The sequence below is a fragment of the Mustela lutreola genome, chromosome 4 (genome assembly GCF_030435805.1).
Source record: "Mustela lutreola isolate mMusLut2 chromosome 4, mMusLut2.pri, whole genome shotgun sequence".
Lineage (NCBI taxonomy): Eukaryota > Metazoa > Chordata > Mammalia > Carnivora > Mustelidae > Mustela > Mustela lutreola.
In genome coordinates, this window is record NC_081293.1 from 130,503,523 (window position 1) to 130,521,080 (window position 17,558).

General features: G+C 33.8%; 1 protein-coding gene across 10 annotated transcripts in view; it reads left to right on the forward strand.

The window, feature by feature from the left end:
• Positions 1-17,558, forward strand: part of AKAP9 (A-kinase anchoring protein 9) — a 197,080-nt gene that overhangs the window by 149,286 nt on the left and 30,236 nt on the right. For 9 of the 10 annotated variants that reach the window (XM_059171077.1, XM_059171078.1, XM_059171080.1 and 6 more), the window contains 13 exons: positions 1,002-1,234; positions 2,307-2,426; positions 3,056-3,232; positions 3,861-3,965; positions 8,759-8,911; positions 9,268-9,447; positions 10,269-11,342; positions 12,702-12,842; positions 13,320-13,808; positions 14,224-14,287; positions 14,617-14,738; positions 15,293-15,484; positions 15,750-15,938. In XM_059171077.1, the coding sequence (XP_059027060.1) occupies positions 1,002-1,234; positions 2,307-2,426; positions 3,056-3,232; positions 3,861-3,965; positions 8,759-8,911; positions 9,268-9,447; positions 10,269-11,342; positions 12,702-12,842; positions 13,320-13,808; positions 14,224-14,287; positions 14,617-14,738; positions 15,293-15,484; positions 15,750-15,938 (3,239 nt within the window). The remainder of the gene's footprint in view (positions 1-1,001; positions 1,235-2,306; positions 2,427-3,055; positions 3,233-3,860; positions 3,966-8,758; positions 8,912-9,267; positions 9,448-10,268; positions 11,343-12,701; positions 12,843-13,319; positions 13,809-14,223; positions 14,288-14,616; positions 14,739-15,292; positions 15,485-15,749; positions 15,939-17,558) is intronic. The other variant, XM_059171085.1, reaches the window with a different exon arrangement.

Sequence of the window (17,558 nt, forward strand, 5' to 3'; positions counted from 1 at the left end):
ACTTTCTGGTTCACTTAGTTTTATATTAACGTCTACATCAGTATTGTTTTAAAAGAAAAGCTATTTTCTATAGATTCCTAGTCCTGAGTACATTGTTGGCAGACTGAGTAGTGTAAAGACTCTCGGGTTATGTTCCTTTATTTTTTCATTAGAGAATTGTTTTTCTTTGCTATTTATACTTAATAATTATATTATTAATATTAATAATAATAGCTAACACTTATATAGTGCTTACCATACTCTAGGCACTATTCTTTATGTATATTAACTCATTTGATCCATAATAACTGTTAGAGATCAGTACTATTACTACCCCCAGTTTATGTATAAGGAAATTGGAGGACATCATACTACGTTTCACATAGGAGATAAGTGGCAGAGCTAGGATTTGAATCCACAGTCTCTGCTCTTAGGCAGTACACCATACCGCCTCTCATACTTGTCAGTTTTTTCTTGATACATTTATGTATGAGCATGCAAGACTAACTCAGGAATATGGATCTAATAAGGAAAAAGACTAACAGGAAATTCTGATTGTAGTTGTATTTTTTTTTCTATAACTCTTACTTGCCTTGGTTAAAAATGTACAGTATTTGATCTTCATGTGTATTGTGTATGCATATAGAAGTGACTTTATTGGTTTGATTTTTGCCTGAGGTGAGTTATTTCTGTGCTTAAATTTAATTAGACTTTGTTCTTTTCCTTATAGTGCAAGTGGATTTACTTATTTTTTTTCAGTTATTTGCTATGGCATTTTCACAAGTATTGTTTTTAGTGATAGGATCATTCTTTTTGTTAATTATAAGTTTTGGTATTAGCTTGCTTACTTATATAGGAATGTGATAATTTGATATTTTCACAGGAACATTTTCCTTTTTTCCATGAGTTTGAAATAAAACTCAGACCTCTTGTTTCATAAGGTAAAATCTGTGCATAGTTATCAGTGATTTCATTATTATTAGTTATGATTTAACTTAGAATATTTTTATATTTATAAACAGAATTACTACAGGAGACAGAAAAACTAATGAAGGAAAAACTAGAAGTACAGTGCCAAGCTGAAAAAGTACGTGACGACCTTCAAAAACAAGTGAAAGCTCTAGAAATAGATGTTGAGGAACAAGTCAGTAGGTTTATAGAGCTGGAACAAGAAAAAAATGCTGAGCTTATGGATTTACGACAGCAAAATCAAGCACTGGAAAAGCAATTAGAAAAAATGAGAAAATTTTTAGATGTAAGTATTCTCAACTTGAATATTGATTTTCTCAGTATAATGCTTACTTGCTGTAACTCTAAGTTATGACTTTTAAATTATGAAGAGACTCTTGAACTCTAGCATTTCATATGTATGTGTTTTCTACCAATTAACTGAAAAGTACTATTACAAATAGTTCACCTATCACAGTTAAAAGCAGTGCAAGCAGATTATGAATAAACCCTACCAGTTAAGCCTTTTCCAAATTTAGTGTTAAGAAGCTTATCCTAGTCTTTCCTTTAACCAACTGCAAAAACAGGTTGAAGATCCTGAGTAAGGCTAACTGGCCAATACTGTTTGACCCAAAAAAGATATACATAATAACAGTGTGCTTTGGGAAACAGGGGATTGGAAGTTGTTATGCTGTCATTATTGTCTTCCAAAATGATATTAAGTCTTCTAATTTCACATGGGTTTTCTTCTTTGAGATTTCATTTAAGGCCTGATATTCTCTTTATAGACCAGGGAATCAGATTCTGACACATTTTATAACTTTAGATATGAAATCTAGGTTAGGATAAAAGAACGTTATTTACTAAATAATCTGCTCTGCTTTTTTTTTTTTAAATGACTGAATAACAATGGAATTACTCTCTTTTTTTTTTAAGATTTTATTCATTTATTTGTCAGAGAGAGTGAGCATAGGCAGACAGAGAGGCAGGTAGAGGCAGAGGGAGAAGCAGGCTCCCTGCTGAGCTAAAGGCAGCCGCTTAACCAACTGAGCCACCCAGGCGTCCCTGGAATTACTCTTTTGTTCCAGAAAAATAAACTCATTTTTGGAACAATATTTTTATATTAGTCTATATTTAACATTCAATTTTTTAATGTTCTTCAAATAATATTGAAATGCATAAAGTTTCATCAAAGAGTTCAAATAGGCTACGTACCATAGAAAAGATGGTATCTTTTTAAACCTTTTGGTTTGGCCTAATCTATGGTCATCAGTTTGTCTTCAAATAAAGCTATGTGTGTAACTAAAGGGAAGTAGCAGAAATAATAACTTCAATATATGTTGTTTCATCTGTTACTGTTATTGTTATTTAAACTTCAGGAGCAAGCCATTGATAGGGAACATGAGAGAGATGTATTCCAACAGGAAATACAGAAACTAGAACAGCAACTTAAGGTTATACCTCGTTTCCAGCCTATCAATGAACATCAAACTAGAGAGGTAAGAACTTTACTGATGTTGTCTGCCTTACAATAATTTGTATATTATGTGTTAAATAAGATGTGTATTGTGAAGAACTTAAAGGAAATTCTTTCTATTATATATAAGTCTTCAAAATCAGAAAATTAAAAATGTCTTCAGTGTGAAAGAATCTTGAAACTCTAAAAACTGTTTGCATTGAAATTTATCTTCCAGTATTACCCAATTAAATAAGCTTCTCTGCTTATTTTTTCTATTAAGGTTATCTTATCTCACATAAGAATATAAGTCAGTACTCTGTAAACTTGTCATTTTTATTAGGTTTTAGTGTGGTTGAACCACTAGAGCTTATACTTTATTTATACTTTATTTAAAAATGTAATTTTTTTCTCCTCCTAGCTGGAGAAAATCTTTGTCATAAGAGAAAGAACTTTTTGTAAAGGGTTGATGAGAACAGTATTATTTCTGTTTTGTTAGTACTGTTTTGTTTTGTCAACTCAGAAAATGTCACCATAGTTGGAGATGATCATTGCTATCCTTATCAAAAATAAAATTAGCATAATGTCTGAAAATACTTTTTGAAATGAGGATAGGTTATTAGCTTGTTGAAATTTTTTTTAATTAACAGTTTTTGCTCATTACATTTCCAGGTTGAACAGTTAACAAATCATTTGAAAGAAAAAACAGACAAGTGCAGTGAGCTTTTGCTGTCTAAAGAACAGCTTCAGAGGGATATCCAAGAACGGAACGAAGAAATTGAGAAATTGGAATTCAGAGTAAGGGAACTGGAGCAAGCCTTACTCGTTAGTGCAGACACTTTACAAAAGGTGTGCCATTTTCTTTAGGTTAATTGTATCAAGTATTTTAATGCCAGTTACTCTTAGTTACATGAACATCAGTTCCTTTAAATAAAAATTACTACTGACTTTTTATTGATATTATTACAAAATATAAATATACCCTTATGTCTTTAGTGACATCATAACTATATCTGTTTATTCCTATTTCCAGATGTTACTTGCATACCTTAGTCCTGAGAAAGGAAGATTAGCTAAACCAGAAGAATTAATGATCCTTTTAACAGTCAGTAAGGTTGTAATTGTAAAATAATAGCCAAGTGAAAAAGCTGTGGACACCAGTTGAGGCTGATGCTTCATCCCAGACTAAGGAATGAAATCTATTCCCATTATATTGCAGAAAGCAAGAATGAAAGAAGAGCAGGATTAGGAAGGGAGCAGTTCAGGGGATAGCCTCCATTTTACCTGAGGAATGAATTTTAAGAATGTCAGACATTCCTGTTTATATAAAAATGCATTCAAACCTGCATATCTATAACTTTGATTATTCACTCATGTAATCAACTGCTAATTGGAGAAATGAAAGTGCTACTTCTCTAATTAAAATGAATCATGATTTAATGTCTGAAGTTTTGAAAAAATTCTTATATATTTAAAGGTAGAGGACCAAAAACTGTGTGGAGCTATAGAAGCTAAAGCAGAATTGTCCCTAGAAGTACAGTTGCAGGCTGAGCGAGATGCCATAGACCGAAAGGAAAAAGAGGTAAGTGGTTTACCTTTAATGACAAAATGTGGTTTGAAATATTTTTAAATAATTTTAAATAAGTTATTCAAGAATATCATTTGTATAGAATGGAGTTTATAATCTGAAACCAAAGTTTAGATGATTTCTTAGCTCATTGCTTAAGTTGACCTTGAAGACAATAAAGATTTGAACAAATACGTTGGTATGAGGAAGAGTGTTATAGGTAGAGGGGACAAATATAAAGGCCTTGACACGGGAAGAAGTTTTAAAGACAAAAAGAAGGTAAATATGAACTGAGTGAAGAGAGTGTAGAGAGAGTTGTGTTAGTACAAAACTTTTTCTTACTTACCATGGGCTTTGAAGTATTGCTAGTTTGCTTTAGGGTTTGGTTTTTTGGTTTTTTGGTTTTTTGTTTTGTTTTTTAAGTTACGTTGCCCTGGGAGGTTATTATTGTGCTATTTTACAATATACTAAACATGTTCTTAAAACAAAAGTTTAACAATACAGTAATTATATAAAGTTTTCCTATGTTTTTCTACTGCCCCCTTCTCAAACAAAAAGAAAATCCACTTTTAATACAGTAATAATTTCTAATTTCAATTTAAATTAAACTTATTTAAATCTTGGTCTACTATTAGCTTTTCTAAAACATATTGTACTTTGCATTATCTAGCTATATCATATCATTTAAAATACTTAAGGTGTTTTAAATTACATTTTTATTTCCACATAATTTTCTCAGGATATTTAATATATTTTAACAAATATCTATTGAACTTAAAGAGTAAATGAATGTTAATAAGTCCCTTGTAAAATATAAGAATGATTTAGACATCAATTAAAATCTGGCTCAGAATAAAGCCCTCTAAGTGATGAATAGAAATGATCATCTCCATGAGAAGGTTTATTTTCTCACTATCATATTACACTGACTAATGTTTATCTAAAAGGTTCTTGATTATTTTGCTTTTTTGGTTTTTCTGAAACATGCAGGCAACACTTGCTTATCTGTAACCACTTTTATGTGTTTTGAAAAGAACATTTAAAGTGCCTTACAGTAATAGAGAAATTGTCTGCTCTCTAAAAAGATAGACTTTCAAAACTGAACCCTGAAACAATGATAGTTGTATGAATAGTTGAGATAGTTGATTAATTAACTTTACTAACTTTATATTTTAATTATCTTCTGAACTTAATATAACATTACTGACACTTAATATTTTGAGGTCAGTATTTGATAGCAGTCTACATTTTACTCAGAATCATAGCTGTTCAGAACTACAAGGAGGCCGGTCAGCCGGATTCTGTCAACCAACTCGCAGTGTTTTATAGATAGGACAGAGCCAGGTGTGTTGAGTGAGTAAAGGGTTAAAATGATAGTTCATCCTAGTCTACCTAGTTTTTAATAACAGTGACAAGTACTCTGTCAGAACCCACTCATCTGTGACTAAAGACTGAAAGAGAGGAGGAACATAGAATTAAAAGATAAATCTTTTGGGCACCTGGGTGGCTCAGTGGGTTAAGGCGCTGCCTTTAGCTCAGGTCATGATCTCAGGGTCCTGGGATCGAGTCCCGCATCGGGCTCTCTGCTCAGCAGGGAGCCTGCTTCCCTATCTCTCTCTGTCTGCCTGCCTCTTCATCTACTTGTAATTTCTCTCTGCCAAATTAATAAATAAAATCTTTTAAAAAAAAAGATAAATCTTTTAATGAAAATAACTTCTTAAGCATTCTTCCTGCGTTAGGCAAATGTTTTCAGATATCTGATGGAATATCAACAGAAGATGTCTGTATGTGTCATTTATTTTTTCTACTATTCTCATAGCCTTAATCTGTGCACAACTTTAAGTTTATCGTATGTTTAGAAATGCAAATGAATAGAAAGAGAAGAAACTTTAAAGATAGGATGATAAGAAAAAGGAAATAATGTGGGGAAAATGGAAGAATTTCTTTAAGAAAAAGATGCCTTCAGTAGGTCTTAACTCTATAGAGCTAATGAAATCTAGCTCATAGATGGCAGTAATAAATGATCATAGTTAACTTTGTTGAGGTCTGTGCTATAAAGTGGTATTTTAAAAGCCTGATGTCATTAATCTTTACATTCTCCCTGAGGATAGACTCTAGTGTTACATCCATTTTACAGATGAGTAAACTGAGTCTTAAGAGAGGTTAAACAACTTGTTCATAGTCACACAGTAGGTGGTTGAGCAAGCATTCCTCCTAGATTTCTCTGATTCTGGAGTCCTGTGATGCTGTACTGCTAAAGAATTGGGGAATATTTTGCCTTGTTGGTAAGAAGTATTAAAGACTATCACTCAACATTTATTAAGACCGTAGTACATGTTGATTACCACTATCCAGTTGTAAAGCTAGCAGATTTCAAAGATCTAATGTCTAACTAAGAAGGCATATACACATTTGAAAGCAATTAAAAAAGGTTTTAAAAGAAAACACAAATAGTTGCAAATTAATATAATCCAAACAGTATAGATAACATTTAGTAGCTGAAGTAAACTGGATTAAAACAAATAGCCACCATTCTGTTTTAAAACCCTAGTAATATTCTTGTGGTTTTGGTTGTTATAGGCTCAGTAATAGGACAGCCTGGGACTGAAACTAGAGTCTGGCTGAACAGGAGGAAAGAATCCTACAGTTGTTGTCTTTGGGAATTGAGGTCTCTCTTGTGATGATGCAAATTCAGCTTCTTAGAACAGAAATGTTAGTACTTTAGGCCAATGTTTCTCAGACTTTAGTGTGCACATGAATCCCCTGGGGATCTTATTAAAAAGAAGATTCAGATTGAGAAGGTCTGGCGTGGGGCCTTGGAGTTTGTGCATCTCACATGTTCCCAGGTGATGCCAGTTGTGCTGCTCTAGGGACCACATTTTGAATAGCAAGACTTTAGATCAAATTTAGAATTTGACCATAAACTCTTGTGTCAAGAAAGTAAAACAAAACAAATAAATGAAAAAACAGACTCTTAAGTACACAGAACAAACTGATGGTTGTCAGAGGGGAGGTTGGTTTTGGGGAGAGGGTGAAGTAGGCAAAGAGGATTAAGAGGTACCCCAAAAATCAAATAGCATTTGAGGTGGAGCATCATTTTTGAACTTAAATGTCTACATGTATATTAAAGTAATACCTTTCATCAAAAGTAGCTGTGAAAGATAAGGATAGGTATAAATACTACTGCATTAGATAACTTTGAAGAAGATAAAATCACCATAGTTTTCAGCAAACCAACCTGATAATTATATATGAGCAACTATTAAATGTGTTTAAGGAGTGTCTACCGAGTTTAATACCAGTGCACAGAAAATGAGTTCCAGACATTAGTTATTATAAGCAGGATAAATGATAGTTAAGAATGTGAGGCTCTAGGAGCACCTGGGTGGCTCAGTCATTAAGCATCTGGCTCTTGATTTAGGCTCCGGTCACGATCTCAGGGTCATAGGATGGAGTCCCACATTGTGGGGTTCCTCACTCAGCAGACTCCTGGAGATTCTTCCTCTCCCTCTCCCTGTGCCCTTCCGACCCACTTGCTTGCTCACAGTCTCTGAAATAAAATCTAAAAAAAAGAGAGAGAATGTAAGACTCCAAAGGTAAACTCCTTACCACATACTAGTCTTGTGACCTCAAGACAAGGTACTTTGTTCTCAGTGACTCCCTCCTTTTCTCCAAAGTGGGAATAATCCAAGTAAAGATCTCATAAGGTTGTTACAGAGTTTAAAAAATGATACCTATAAAGCGCCTTATGGAATACCTAACAACAAATTGTCTATAAATGATGGCTACTATTATTAGCATTAATACTATTTCTGTTCAGGGGCTTTGCCTTGTTAGTGCTAAGATACGATTCTGATTACATGTCTGGGTGTAAGCAGCATATGGTTCCTTTCAAGTTCTAAGGAAATAAATGATTTATAGGCTACCCTCTGAGCCAGCTACTACTGAATAATGTTGCTTCTGCATTCTAGGTTGCTGTTAATACAGCAATTTTGATCATTCATTAAATATTTATTAAGTAGCTAAAGTAGCTACAAAGCATTGAGCCAAACGACTATTCCTTAATCAGACCCAACTTTTAAAATATAATGGTAACAGCTCTTAAAACTCATTAGTTTCAGTCTCTGTATAACCATTTCGGAGTAATTGCTTTAACATTAACAGGAATCTGTGCTCAGAAAAGAGCTAAATTTCTATTGTCCCAACGTATAGGAGTTCTCTTAATTTTATTCTAAAATGGTATTAATAACTTGCTGTTTAAGTTTCTGTATTTCAGACATAAGGAATTCACAGTCTTAGAGTCTACCTCTGCTTTGGTCTACTTAAGCAAAGCACATGTAGCCAAACCTTTCATTAGGTTAAGTTTTAGTACTGACTAATTTGAGCTAGTCTCATTTGGTAGCTAAAACAACTGACTTAATTTTGAAGCTTTCTTGAACCTTTTGATAGCAACTAAATTTAACATGAAATAAGATTTAAAATGTGGACTCTTTCCCTTCCTTCCATGACTACTTCTGCTTTGTCAGAAAATATTTTTGGTAAGAAATGGCCCCTTGAATCCTTCCTTCATCTGAAGTTCCTCTCTTTGCTTTAAGTGGAGTGATTTAAGGGTGATCAGTTTGGAAATACCTAGAAACCACATAGTTATATATACTGGCTTAGAGAAACCCCTTTATTCTCATGGTTCATATGTCTTAAGTATATATGTTTTATACACCTAATTCAGCACTTTTCATTCTCTTTTCCCAAGCATTTGTATAAATGGGTATTTTTTTTTTCTCTTCCCTTTTGATATTTTGGTATCAAAGATTACAAACTTAGAAGAACAATTAGAGCAGTTTAGAGAGGAACTGGAAAATAAGAATGAAGAAGTTCAGCAACTCCATATGCAATTAGAAATACAGAAAAAGGAATCTACTACCCGCCTTCAAGAACTTGAACAAGAAAACAAATTATTTAAGGTAATTAATTAAGAAAAACTTTGTTCATAAATAATTCATAATTTTCGTCTTATCTTAGTATCAAGCACTTACTGAGTCTAGCTGCTAAATAATTCTTAACAGAGGAACATTCACTGCAAATGGGTTTGCATGAATTTATTTTCAACCCAGCATGATATTTGAATTCATCACGAATGAAAAAATTTTTAGAACTTTTATCAAAATATTTTAAGAATTATTGACTTAAAATTACTATATGATTGCTCATTTTATTTGTACATTTTGGGCACTTCATCTTTTGTAACACTTAATTGGTAGAGTATTCAGAAAATTACATGTAATGATCTATCCAGCTGATTGGGGTTTTTGGTCCCTAGGATGAAATGGAGAAATTGGGATTTGCCATAAAGGAATCTGATGCTATCTCTACTCAGGACCAACATGGGTTGTTTGGAAAATTTGTTCAAATAATGCAAGAAAAAGAAATAGAAATTGACCAATTAAATGAGCAAATTACAAAACTTCAGCATCAACTTAAAATTACAACAGATAATAAGGTACACTAGTTTTAAATTACTACATGAAATTAAGCTAGAATTTTGAAGGGCAAATGCTGTTTTTCAGCTTCTCGTTGAGTATAAGAACTGAATAAAAGTTAATCCTCTTTTGCCCATTAATTTTATTTATTAAGGTACATTGGCTTCGGGCACCTGGTTGGCTCAGTCGGTTAAACACATGCCTTCGGCTCAGGTCATGATCCCACTGTCCTGGGATTGAGCCCTGCTCCTTCTTCCTCACCCTGTTCTTGCGTGCTTGTGCATGTGCATGCTCACGTGTGCTCGCTCTTTCCCTCTCTCCGTCTCTCCCTCTCAAATAAATAAATAAAATCTTAAAAAAGACAAAAAGACATACTGGCTTTACGAGCTATGTGTATTTTTTATTCCCTCCTAATACTGTCAAGGATTTTTGATGTTTTCCAGAGAATCTCTGGTGACTCAGATTTCATTATATCATTCTAACAAAATCTGTAAAATTCTATTTGATATGAATTAAATAAGATAACACCATCTGTTAACCATTTTTATTTTACTACTTCATTCTTTTCAATTAGAATGTATTGGTATTGACTATTTATAGGAAATCAGCTACTAATGTTTAAATCACTTTATATTGAACAGAATTTTCTGAACAAAGTTAGAAGTAAGGTCCTTGTTTGATATGATGGGGACTGTTGGTTTATATCAAAATTAATCTAACATGTCTGAGAAGTGTATTATTTGTGTGAGATCAACCCTTTGAGATCCTGCCCTTAAAATAAAAACAAAATTCCCAAAATGCAAATACATATTTATTATGTGTTATTTGTTTTCATTAACAGCTTATTGAAGAAAAAAATGAACTGATAAGGGATCTTGAAACCCAGATAGAATGTTTGATGAGTGATCAAGAACGTGTGAAGAAAAGTAGGGAGGAAGAAATTGAACAGCTCAATGACGTGATTGAAAAACTTCAACAAGAATTGGCAAATATTGAACAGAAGACATCAATGGATGCCAACCCTTTCCCAGAGGAAGCAGATAGTATAAAACATCAGTTGGATATGGTAATAGCTGAAAAACTGGCTTTGGAACAGCAAGTAGAAACCACTAATGAAGAAATGGCTTTTACGAAAAATGTACTTGAAGAAACCAATTTAAAAATGAACGAGCTAACACAAGAATTACGCAGCTTAAAGAGAGAACGTGAAAATATGGAAAAAATCCAAAGTGTACCAGTGAAAAGCATTAATATGGACATAGATGACCCGAGCAAAACCAAACCTGAACTGGAAGTTCACCTTACTGAGAATGCCTTTAAATCCCTAGAAAATCAGACTTATGTCACGTCTTTTGAAGAAAACAGCAGAAGTTCCATAAGCAGTTTGGAAACAAAGGTGCTACAGCTTGAGGGCACTGTGAGTGCAAAGGACTTGGAACTCACCCAGTGTTACAAACTTATAAAGGACATGCAAGAACAAGGCCAATCTGAAACAGAAATGCTTAAACGGAAGATTGGAAACCTACAGAATATACTTGAAGAAAATGTTGCTGCTGCTCTTGTGAGTCAAGTCCAACTTGAAGCAGTTAAGGAATATGCAAAACTCTGTCAATATGAACAAGCAGTTTCACCAGAACTTGAAAGAACAAATGTACAGAATTTAAATCCAGTAAGAGACAATGAGATGGACCCAGATGTATTAGCATTAACCTTGAGAATATCAGAATTAGAAAACCAGGTGGTTGAAATGCAGACTAGTTTGATTTTAGAAAAAAAACAGGTAGAAATTGTGAAGAAAAATGCTTTGGAGAAAGAAAAGAAGCTACTAGAACTAAAGAAGTTATTGGAGGAGGAGATAAACCAGGGAGGTAAAGAAAGGAAAAGAAGCCCTGAAGGAGATTTTGAAGTTTTCAAGGTTAGGTTGTTTTTTAATTTTTTCACTTAAATGCCATAGGGAATTCTCTTTTTCTTTGTTCTTAAACTGATTACTAATTTAAATTAAATATGGTGTTCTTTACATCTAGCAATTCATATATAGAGGGTTTTTATAAAAATACTTTTCTGTATAGTCATATTATTATCACTAAAATAATGGATACAGATTATATTGTGATTTCAAAATCATGTTATTTATTTCACTAGCATACTCATATTAAGTAGAGCAGTCAAAAGAAAGATGTTAAGATTAGCAAATGTCTTTTGGAACTTGTGTGGTTTTTTTTTTCCTGTTCCATCTAACATGCATGTTATTTGATCATTCCTTTTAAGTAATTGATACATCAAAATATATTAGTATTCTACTGAAGTAACATGTCAGTGATAAGTCGTTAGCATTTGAGATTTTATACCTGATAATAGGTTCTTTCCTTTCCTAGAAATAATTTTTATTTGACCTTTTAAGTCTACTTATGTAAAGATCTGAAATGGCCTTTATTTCTTAGCACAGGGCAGATATAGTAGAAGGATTTTAATTTTCAAATTCACACTTTATATATTTATAATTTTGAGTACTAAATGTGCGGTCTTATCTGAATACTAGGCAATTAACTAACAGCAAGAATCCAAAAATATATAATTTGTTTGACAAAGTATGATAATTTTTTCCATTTAATAGGCTTTTTTTGTCCTAGCTCCCTGGAAGTATAAATTCTTATAGTCATATTAAAATATTAACATGACTTTCTATGTATATAAATCTTGTAAGAAATATCTTAGTAAGACTTGGTATTTTTTGAGGAACGTGATATAAATATGAAAGTGTTCTGGGGCACCTGTGTGGCTCAGTGGGTTAAGCCTCTGTCTTCAGTTCAAGTCATGATCTCAGGGTCCTGGGATTGAGTCCCACATTGGTCTCTCTGCTCAGCAGGGAGCCTGCTTCCCCCACTCTCTCTCTGCCTGCCTCTCTGCCTACTTGAGATCTCTCTCTGTCAAATAAATAAATAAAATCTTTTTTTTTAAAAAGTGTTTTGAATGGTAACAATACTTTGACTAATAATTTATAAATATTTAGGATTATATATACTAACATAATGTATCTTTGGCTTCCAGAAAATAATTTTTTCTTTACTGTCTCAAGAACATAAAATGATAGTTCCTAAAAAAGTTTTCCTATTTGTTGAAAGAACGTGAATCATTTCTACACCCTTTTATCTGATAAGCAGTCATTCTGGAAAAAGCTTCATTGAAAAAACTTCATTAGAAGTATAAGTGCTTTTGAACGTGGCTCTATCTTTTGAAAATAATGTGTTTTTAAATGTTTTCCACTGCAATTCAGGCAACTGCTGAGCCTATTGATACCAGTGAAGAAAGTGGATTTTGTTGTCAACTTGAGGCTCTTAGAGCTGAATCATCAGCTATCAAGGAAGAACTTGCTAATTACAAAGAGAAAGCAGAAAAGCTTCAGGAAGAGCTTTTGGTAAAATAAGTAACATATGTCCTATTTAACTTATTTTTACATATCTTAATTTCATTTTGAAGTATATTCTCCTGTAAAAAACCAAAAAGCTGGAAAAAAAAATCTTTTGTAGCTTTGATGAAAAGTTACTATAAATTTCTTTACTAGCATGTTCTTGCTTGGTTTTCTTTGAATCTTTTATAGAAAGATGCTTTTAGTCTCTAGTCTGTTAATGAATGAGGAGAAAGATATTAAAGAGAGCTCTTTATCCCATAAATACCAAAAGAGTCTGTTAAAATAATTTCACTTCTATGGTAACTGTGACTACACATATATACAAATTTATATAGAATCTCTGAGTGTTTCTGTAATATTTATCGTATTATTCTGAGAAAAATGAGCATATTAATATGCATGAATAGTCTCTCCTCTCTACCCAAAATTCTACATTTAATATTTTTAATTGAATGTTCTACTGTTTTATTTATTATGTTTTAGGTAAAAGAGACAAATATGGCATCTCTTCAGAAAGATTTAAGCCAAGTTAGGAATCAACTCACAGAAGCAAAAGAGAAATTATCCTCCTTCTTAGAAAAAGAAGATAAGACTGTGGTACAGGAAAACAGAAAAGTCTGCATGTTAGAACCACTTCCTACTAACGTGGATAAAAGTTTGGCATCCGAGATTGAGGGGACCCTCAAGGTTAATAGCAGCAGTCAGACTCCACAAGTTCTTGTTAGAAATGTAGGAATCCAAATTGATTTACAGAGTGAGTGTTCATCAGAAGAAGTCACAGAAATAATCAGTCAGTTTACTGAAAAAATTGAGCAGATGCAAGAACTACATGCTGCTGAAATTTTGGATATGGAATCCAGACATATTTCTGAAACTGACACCTTAAAGAGAGAGCATTATGTTGCTGTTCAGTTGCTGACAGAGGAATGTGGTACCTTGAAGGCAGTGATACAGTGTCTGAGATCTAAAGAGGTATTTGGTTTTCATAATAATGTGTTTTTTCAACGTTGTGTGCTTCACCCGCCTCCTCTCCAATTCTTTGTTTTTAACAGAAAAAGAAATTTGGGTAATCTCTTCCTTAGATAAAATTGCAGTTTTTATTCTTTCCATTGTGTAGTCAGATAATAACTTTCCACAAAGTTCTTCTGCAAATTTGGAGCACCGTATTATTCCTTAACTCATGAATGACTTCTTGTGGTAATATCCATTTGGAAAAAGAAGACTTTTAAACCATGGATAGTTCCATTTATTGTAAAATGTATGATTTAATTGAGTTTCTTATTTGTGTTTTGACAGCACTATAAAAGATCACAACTATTCATTGGATCCTATTTTTATTTTTATTAAAGCAAAAAATGTTATGTATTCCTCTGTGTTCTCTAATTAGGGATCCTCAGTTCCTGAATTAACACATTCTGATGCTTACCAAACTAGAGAAATATGTTCCAGTGGTAAGATATATACATTTCTTTTTTTTGTTTGTTTTGCTTTCTGTTTTTTGTTTTTAAAGATTTTATTTATTTGACAGAGAAAGAGAGATCACAAGTAGGCAGAGAATCGGGCAGAGGGAGAGGGGGAAGCAGGCTCCCTGCTGAGCAGAGAGCCCAATGTGGGGCTCAATCCCAGGACCCCGGGATCATGACCTGAGCCAAAGGCAGAGGCTTTAACCCACTGAGCCACCCAGGCGCCCAAGTTATATACATTTCTGACATTTTTTAGTACTTACTTAAAAAGTATTTGTTTCTTTTTAATAGTCCAGTGGTCATTTTCTTTATTTTAGATTCTGGATCAGACTGGGGTCAGGGAATTTATCTTACACAAAGTCAGGGATTTGACATAGCATCAGAAGACCGAGGAGATGAAGGTGAAGGTTCAACAGATTCATTTCCGAAGAAAATAAAGGTACTGAAAGACAGTCTTTTAGTGAAACTTAGTCTGTGTGTTTTCTGTATTGAACATAGCAGTTTTTTAGAACGTATATTGTTCTCTGAAGAGAGAATTGCAAAGGAAGAATGAATCTTTAGAATCTGTTTAGTGTAATTCCTGTATTTTGCAGATAATAAAGTACAATGTATTTATTAATTATTTATCTAAAGATTTTTAAAAATAGTTTTTATCCCTGGTAATTTTGAGTGCCAAAATTATTAATGCAATCCCCAGGTGTAGAATTCATCTCTTACTTACTTCTTTTGGCTAGATTAGTGGCTAATCATTAAATCCAAGAAGAGCATATCAGTTAAGTAGAAGAAACTTACAGGTGAGAGCTACACAGTCATAGACTTACATCCCCTCCATAAGAAAAAGTTAGTCAGTAGTCGTAGCCTGGTGTTTTCTTCCTACAGTGGCTCTTCCAAGTAGTCTAACTAGATAAAGCCACCTTCCTTAAAATTTATATTTCTTTGTATATCTGTCTTTGAAGAAGTTGTCAGAATTCTGGCCTTTGGGTTTATTTCTAGGGATTACTGAGAGCTGTCCATAATGAAGGCATGCAGGTGCTCTCCCTCACTGAGTCTCCCTATAGTGATGGAGAGGACCATTCTGTTCAGCAAGTGTCAGAATCTTGGCTAGAAGAAAGAAGAGCTTATCTCAGTACAATCTCATCTCTTAAGGATTTAATTACCAAAATGCAAGTGCAAAGAGATGCCGAGGTACTCAATATTGTGTATCTTAATAGTTTTATATGACTTTTGCTAATAATAAGGCACTTTATAGATTAAATTATTGTCTTTTATTATGTAATTACACATGAATTACTACGTATCATTTAAATGCCACAAGCCACACACTTGGAAGCAAATCCGTACTTTACTTTTGACCTCTACTATTTATTTTGGTTGGTAGATAAGTATCATTTTTAGAATTTTTTAAAAACATGCTTATTTGAAAACTGACTTGTTTTTTATACTCTGCTAGGTTTATGATGGTTCCCAGTCTCATGAGTGCTCCCCAGATTGGCGAGGCGAACTTCTGCTTGCTCTTCAACAAGTTTTTTTAAAGGAACGCAGTGTTTTACTAGCTGCATTTCAGACTGAGCTGACAGGTCTATGTACTAAAGATGCAGTTGGATTACTAAACTGTTTGGAACAGAGAATAGAAGAACAGGTATTAAAATAAAACTTTGAAACGAATGCTTTTTAATATTAATAAGCAAGTGAGTTATGGATTACTTTTGGAGAAGGTCTGAAAGTTAAAATTTTAACAGGATCCACTAAGAATATTGGAAAATTATTACCTTAAATGTTTTATCTTGTGTTAGAACCTAAGCAACACTGAAAATTAAGGAGCTATTCATCCAACTTAGTTAGAAAAGAGCAACAGAATAAGTCCAAAGAAGATAGAAGTAAGTAATGGTCAGTTCTTGTTATCTGTAGTAATTAGATTCTGTAAAGTTGCTGTGACTGCTGAGCCATTGATACTAGGGAAAATACAGCGGGTGGGTTCCTGTGAGCCCCTGGTCATGTCATTTGTCAACCAACCAATACATAATTCTGTTTTGTGTGGGTTTCTTTTTTTTGTTTTTTTAATTTTTTATTTTTTATAAACATATATTTTTATCCCCAGGGGTACAGGTCTGTGAATTGCCAGGTTTACACACTTCACAGCACTCACCAAAGCACATACCCTCCCCAATGTCTGTATCCCCACCCCCTTTTTCCCAACCCCCCTCCCCCCAGCAATCCTCAATTGTTTTGTGAGATTAAGAGTCACGTATGGTTTGTCTCCCTCCCAATCCCATCTTGTTTCATTGATTCTTCTCCTTCCCACTTAAGCCCCCATGTTGCATCACCACTTCCTCATATCAGGGAGATCATATAAAAGTTGTCTTTCTCCGCTTGACTTATTTCTCTAAGCATGATACGCTCTAGTTCCATCCATGTTGCCGCAAATGGCAAGATTTCATTTCTTTTGATGGCTGCATGGTATTCCATTGTGTATATATACCACATCTTCTTGATCCATTCATCTGTTGATGGACATCTAGGTTCTTTCCATAGTTTGGCTATTGTGGACATTGCTGCTATAAACATTCGGGTGCGCATGCCCCTTTGGATCACTACGTTTGAATCTTTAGGGTAAATACCCAGTAGTGCAATTTCTGGGTCATAGGGCAGTTCTATTTTCAACATTTTGAGGAACCTCCATGCTGTTTTCCAGAGTGGTTGTACCAGCTTGCATTCCCACCAACAATGTAGGAGGGTTCCCCTTTCTCCGCATCCTCGCCAGCATCTGTCATTTCCTGACTTGTTGATTTTAGCCATTCTGACTGGTGTGAGGTGATATCTCATTGTGGTTTTGATTTGTATTTCCCTGATGCCGAGTGATATGGAGCACTTTTTCATGTGTCTGTTGGCCATGTGGATGTCTTCTTTACAGAAATGTCTGTTCATGTCCTCTGCCCATTTCTTGATTGGATTATTTGTTCTTTGGGTGTTGAGTTTGCTAAGTTCTTTATAGATTTTGGACACTAGTCCTTTATCTGATATGTCGTTTGCAAATATCTTTTCCCATTCTGTCAGTTGTCTTTTGATTTTGTTAACTGTTTCCTTTGCTGTGCAAAAGTTTTTGATCTTGATGAAATCCAAATAGTTCATTTTTGCCCTTGCTTCCCTTGCCTTTGGCGATGTTTCTAGGAAGATGTTGCTGCGGCTGAGGTCGAAGAGGTTGCTGCCTGTGTTCTCCTCAAGGATTTTGATGGATTCCTTTCTCACATTGAGGTCCTTC